General features: G+C 41.9%; 1 protein-coding gene across 1 annotated transcript in view; it reads right to left on the reverse strand.

Moving 5' to 3' along the window:
* Positions 1–6,212, reverse strand: part of shank2a (SH3 and multiple ankyrin repeat domains 2a) — a gene marked incomplete at its 5' end in the record, with an annotated part of 85,787 nt that extends 79,575 nt beyond the window's left edge. The window contains 5 exons of the mRNA XM_079825284.1: positions 813–964; positions 1,050–1,158; positions 3,335–3,406; positions 3,769–3,972; positions 6,015–6,212. Of these exons, the coding sequence (XP_079681410.1) occupies positions 813–964; positions 1,050–1,158; positions 3,335–3,406; positions 3,769–3,972; positions 6,015–6,212 (735 nt within the window). The remainder of the gene's footprint in view (positions 1–812; positions 965–1,049; positions 1,159–3,334; positions 3,407–3,768; positions 3,973–6,014) is intronic.
* Positions 6,213–6,485: the final 273 nt, after the last annotated feature.

Here is a 6,485-nt window from a genome sequence, read left to right on the forward strand (position 1 = left end):
AGTTCATGGGTTGGAGCGGACCCTGGAGTGGTTTCAGGGGCTGGAGCCATCACTGGACTCTCAGGCGCGGTGGCCATATTGGCTCAGGACTCTGGACTGGTGGCCATCTTGACTGAGGACTCTGGACTGGTGGCCATCTTGACTGAGGACTCTGGACTCTGGACTGGCGGCCATCTTGACTGAGGACTCTGGACTGGCGGCCATCTTGTCTGAGGACTCTGGACTCTGGACTCTGGACTGGCGGCCATCTTGTCTGAGGACTCTGGACTCTGGACTTGCGGCCATCTTGACTGAGGACTCTGGACTCTGGACTGGCGGCCATCTTGACTGAGGACTCTGGACTCTCAGGCGCAGCGGCCATCTTTACTGAGGACTCTGGACTGGCGGCCATGGTGGAGACTCTTGGGCCAGGCTCTGCGGCCGTCGGAGCTTAGGTTGTATAGCCGACCCCACCAAAAAATGTCATCCTCCACTTCGCCCGCAGTGAAGAGGATCCACACAGTCGTAGTGCACAGTCCAAATACTGTGTCAGGGTCCAGCCAGGACCTCCCCCTGGCTGATGTAATTGTCCAGCCCACTTCAAAAACATTCCATCAACATAATGTCATCCAATGGAGCAGGATGGCACTAAGCAAGAACATCCTTGCGTTTCTTGCTTTTACTGAAAAAGCTTTTTTCAAAGCTTTCAGACCCTATTGAGTACCTTATTTTTGACAAATGGATAACATAGAAGTTGTTAGAACTAAAAACCTTATAAATAATGCGTAATGAGTGTGCTAATAAGATGAGTAATTATAATGTGAGTTGTGTACCTTGAGCGCTGGCTGGTTTTTAGCGCGAGCAGCTTTGTGAAGAGCAGTCATGCCGTCTTTAGCCCTGAAGTCCAGATGAGCTCCTCCATTCTTCAGCGCTTTAATAAACTCCAGCTTATTCTCCAGCTGCGCCGCGGAGGTGAGAGGAGTCTCTACGACACACACACACACACACACAGTAGTACAGTGATCATGGTCAGGTAAGCTCAGGTGTGTGCGGATGGGTTCCTCTGGTACCTCCGGTGTCCGGGTCCTGGTAATTGGAGTCCAGTCCTCTGTCCAGCATTCTGGAGAACTTCTCCAGCTGATGATTCTGGATGTAATCTATGAACTTCCTCAAGCTGGCCTGGAGAGAGACAATAATAAAAGGAAATAAAGACACATAAAAGATATAACGCAACAAAACACATTGTATACGATTAGATACATTACTTGAAGTGTAAATTCCATAGCACTACTTTAATCAGATGATTAAATAAGCCTAAACAAAACTTAACAGTGAATAACCAGCGGACACAAACTTTAAGTTTAGAATGTCAAAATATTAAAAAGAAGATTCCATTGTATCTTCAAACATTATAGGAACGTTATATTTGAATGTTTTCGAAACAAGTAGCAACATTTAAAAACATTTCATGAATGATGTATAAATAATGTTTTTAACACTATGAGAACATTATTAAAGACCAGATAACTTTTAATGAACGTTCTATTAATGTTACTGGAAGAACGTTTGTTCATAAACTTTCTACAACGTTATGAGATTTTCACTTAAAAAAGAAGTTACACATTACAATAAGTCTGTAAGCACTAAAATTGCATGGAAAAAGACAGTAATCGTCATCGCTCTCTCCACCCCAAATATTATTTAAATTATTATTTTTTTTAAATAATTAGCATGTGCAGTGTCATGAATTGCTCCGAGACTCAGGCTGAGGATCCAAATACAGCTTTTTTTGGTGAGGGTCAAAACTACAGGGCAAAACAATACAACAAACAATACAAACAAAGACAGAGTCCAAGACACAGGGAAACCCAGGGAGACCAGCAGAAGATCACAACCATGAGATACGCTCAGAAACGCAGTGTGACACATACAAGACTTCGCAAAGAATGAGTGAGTGTTTAAATAGACAAACATAAATGAGATAATGACGAGCAGGTGTCAGTAATCAGATCATGAGTCCAGGCAGGGGGTTATGGGAAGTGAAGTGTGTTACGAGCCCTTGCTCTTTCTCTTGTTTTCTCTTTTTCTTCCTGAGCAAAGTTGCCAATTGGATGGGGGCGGAACCTGATGATTCCTAACACCTGAGGCCTCTGCCTATTTAAGAGCTGCTGGTGGCTCTTCAGTTTGGGGCCGACCTCAGGAAACCTGTTGTTTGTGGTTTTGGAGTTTGTGTTTTTCTTTTGTACAGGATGGTGAGTTTCATTTGTCTAGTTATATTAGGTTAGCAGGAAAGCATAGGTAAGTAAACTGACCCGGAAGATTCTTTTGTGTTTCTCTGGAGTTAGGAAAGCATTTACTCTGAGTTATAGTTTAGATTAGTTAGCTCACCAGTCCTTATTTTAAGTTCTGTACATTTATATCATTGTTTGTTTTGTTACTTTCCATTGCCAATAAATGTTCTATTTATTTTTTATTGCCCTGACCTTTTGATGTCTTTTTTTGATACCTTCCTGAATGGCTCTTATGTTGGTCCCTATTTTGGGTCATAACATAAATTGGGGGCTCGTCCGGGATAGATCTGAACTGCCTTTTGTTTGCAATGCTACTTTAGTTCTTGTAGCTTGTTTTAACTAAATGCTTTTGTATGAAATGCTACTTTTGTCTCCTGTAGCTTGATTTGTAATTTTGCCTTGCTACTTGTCTCTTTTGTAGCATGCTCCGTGTTTCATGCATTGCTACTTGTGTCTTTGCAGCATGGTGTTGCATTTGGTTTGTTTTGGCAGTTTGACTGGTGCTTTATTTGACTACTTGTCTTTGCCATTCTTTTGTGTAATCGTTTCTTGTTTGGCCATGGGTTTTGTTTGGTTTATGGGGTAGAGTTCCTGTATTTGCCTAATTGTATTTTACAGTAGGCTTTGTTAATACTTTTTTGTAAGTACTTTTGCTTTGTCTGGAAATTTGAGAGAGAATTGATTCGGAGAAGTTTGTTCAGACTCCTACATCCGAACAGTTTAATAGCTGTAGAAACAGCTCCTTATTTTAAGTTCTGTACCTTTATATAATTGTTTGTTTTGTTACTTTCCATTGCCAATAAATGTTCTATTTATTTTTTATTGCCCTGGCCTTTTGATGTCTTGTTTTGATACCTTCCTGAATGGCTCTTATGTTGGTCCCTATTTTGGGTCGTAACAAAGTGCATGATGGGAAAGCAACACAGGAGAGGAAGGAGTGCCCTCTGGTGGTTATTCTGGGCAGAATATCTACATCACATTCACTGAAGAGCTGCATTATCCACATCAGGGTTGAGATAAACTCTCCAGATCCGCTCGGTCTTATCTTGCGTCTGTGCGCTCACCTTCGTGTGAAGTCTGGCGATGTGCTTTTCATCCACACTGGACTGACTGTACAATCGGGTTTTGTAGCGAAACTGTAGTGCACAGGAACAAAGAAGCGTCTGATTGCAGCACTTACATGATTACACATATTTATACACACTCAGAATAAAGACATTCACACTCTTTTACTTCCACAAAGGTGTGTGTGCTGTAGTCTGAAGTGTGTGTGCTGATGAAAGCTCTGCTAATGCATTTTATGATGATGCTTTCTCTAAATGTTAATATCAAACACACAGTTATTCCTGCATGACTCCAGTCGTAGTTAAAGTGAACTCTTCATTGCTTCATGATGCGTTCAGTCCTTCACTAAGCATTAGTTCATGCTGAAGTAAGTATTCATCCAGGTATTATTATAAAGCTTCTATCCTGATGAGTGCTGATGTGACGCCTGTACCTCCAGAGACGGGACGCCCTCGCAGGCTGGCAGCGGATATTCCCCGACCAGACTCTCCTCATCCAGGAACTGACCGTCGCTGGTGTCGCTGGACGGCTGGAAGAGGCCGTAGTTCAGCACATCCTTCAGATTCTGACTCAATGTGCACAGGATCCGCTGTTTAGCCGCCCACACAGTGTCACTGGAGTTAAACCGCATGCATTTCTGTAGAAGGAAAGTCAAGGGGACATCATTAAAGACACCATTAATCAAAAGTGACTATGCTTTTTTATGGAATATAGCAGTGATTACTCTACTCTATGTTCCTGGTAATCGTGAATCTGAATTACTTCCCCTCCACTTCTATTCACTCACATGGGCAAATCATTTGCATATGCCTGCCTTCAGTGCGAGGCGTCGACAAATAGTTATACATATCACACCACAGGCCCCGCCCACTGGCATTCAGTCTTTTACAGTTTTTTTCCAATTGCTAACACACTAAAATGACATGGACAGCACAGTTATTTAAACTGACACACAGAGAGCAAAACCTCTTCTCAAGTCTTCAAAAGTCTAAACACATTTTCTGCTTTACACACATTTTGCAATTCAAAATGGCACTTTTTAAATGCACTGAACACGGTTCTTTGCATAAGACACAACAATCTGACATAAAGTCACATGTTTGCCATTTCAAAACACTGGCATTGAAAATGACACGTCATGAGCTGATTGGCCAATACATGAGCCACTGGCCAAACACCTCAATGGTTCATTGTTAAAGGGTTAGTTCACCCAAAAATGTAAATTGTGTCATTAATGACTGAGCCTCATGTGGTTGGACACCCGTCAGACCTCCGTTCATCTTCAGACACAAATGAAGATATTTTAGTGTAAATCTGATGCTCTGAAAGGCCTCCATTGGCTCAACTTTACACTCTCAAGACCCTTAAAAGACACTAAAGACTAAAGTTACAAAGTCCATCTCACTACAGCGGCTCTACAATAACTTTATGAAGACGAGAATAGTTTCTGTGCGCAAAAAAACCCTAAATAACGACTTATATAGTGATGACGATTTCAAAACAAGGCATCGTGAAGCTTCGAAGCGTTATGAATCAGTATTCAGATCGGGCATTTGCTCATAGGCATGGTGATCATAAACCTTCCACCTCCAAGCACTGAAGAACTCCTCTATGGGATTGAAAAATGGGGAATATGTCATTCACTCGCACACAGACTCCTCTACCTCTTTCTCTCATTCTCATCTGCCTTAGACCTCCTCCATCCATGCAGGTAAAGAACAACACAGACGTGGCACCTTTTTTTTATAAGGAGTGCAGACTGATTGCTAATTGAAGATTTTTGTAACGGAGTGTCAAACAGGTGCTTCAGTGATTTCATACTGATCTAGGTAGTTTCTACACTCTAAAAAAAAAGGCTCGTAATCATAGGGGAACCTTTTTTAGTGCTATATAGCACCAATTTTGGTGCTTCAGTGGTTCTTCAGCGGTTCTTCAGAGGTGCTATATAGCACCTTAGTCAAAGAACCGGTGAAGAACCTCTGAAGAACCGCTGAAGAACCACTGAAGCACCAAAATTGGTGCTATATAGCACTAAAAAAGGTTCCCCTATGATTACGAGCCAAGAACCATTTTTGGTGCAATATAGAACCTTTTTTTTTTTAGAGTGTAATAGTTAGGAATAAATGGTTTCTGTTTGGTTACCATAGCTAAAACAATGGAGTTTGGACTGCTTGAATGACATCCGTGTTAACTGTTTTACAAAAGGGTGAGGAAAATGTGTCAATCCAATGAGAAAGGGTGAACACATTTGCAAGACGTGTCTTCTGCTCTGCTGAGATAGTGATGATGAAAACTGAGTGGATCCTAGTTTCTTTAACCAGGTCAAAGCAATCAAGAAAAACTGTAACATTAACCATTGAGGTGTTTGGCCAGTGGCTCATGTATTGGCCAATCAGCTCATGACGTGTCATTCTGAATGCCAGTGTTTTGAAATGGCAAACATGTGACTTTATGTCAGATTGTTGTGTCTTAAAGAACCGTGTTCAGTGCATTTAAAAAGTGCCATTTTGAATTGTAAAATGTGTGTAAAGCAGAAAATGTGTTTAGACTTTTGAAGACTTGAGAAGAGGTTTTGCTCTCTGTGTGTCAGTTTAAATAATTGTGCTGTCTTAGTGTGTTGACAATTGGAAAAAACGGTAAAAGAGCAGTCAAGAGCAATACACACACACACACACTCACAGTTTGCTGCAGGTCTGGGATCAGCACTCGGATGGTCAGCGAGCTGCTCTGGGTGTCCGTCATGTGACTGGCCGGCCGCTGTGCTCCTATTGTCTCATAGACGACCTCGTCTCTGGAACTGTGTGAGCTGGAGTCATGAGAAGAGTCCGAGAAACTCTGGGCCATCTCTTCCTCGCTGGACGTCGGGCTCCGCAGCATATTCAGCTGACACACACACACACACACACACACACACACACACACACACACACACACACACACACACACACACACACACACACACACACACACACACACACACACACACACACACACACACACACACACAGATATGACTGATTCTCAATCCTTGTTAGTAGTAAATAAAAAAGTAATTTTTGATGAAATTGAAATTGTGTGTAAATCATAACAGTGTTTGTATTTTAGGAGTGGGAGTGGCATATTTTGGGCTTGTTTAATTGGTCAGTGGGC

This window comes from Gobio gobio (assembly GCF_949357685.1).
Source record: "Gobio gobio genome assembly, chromosome: 9".
Lineage (NCBI taxonomy): Eukaryota > Metazoa > Chordata > Actinopteri > Cypriniformes > Gobionidae > Gobio > Gobio gobio.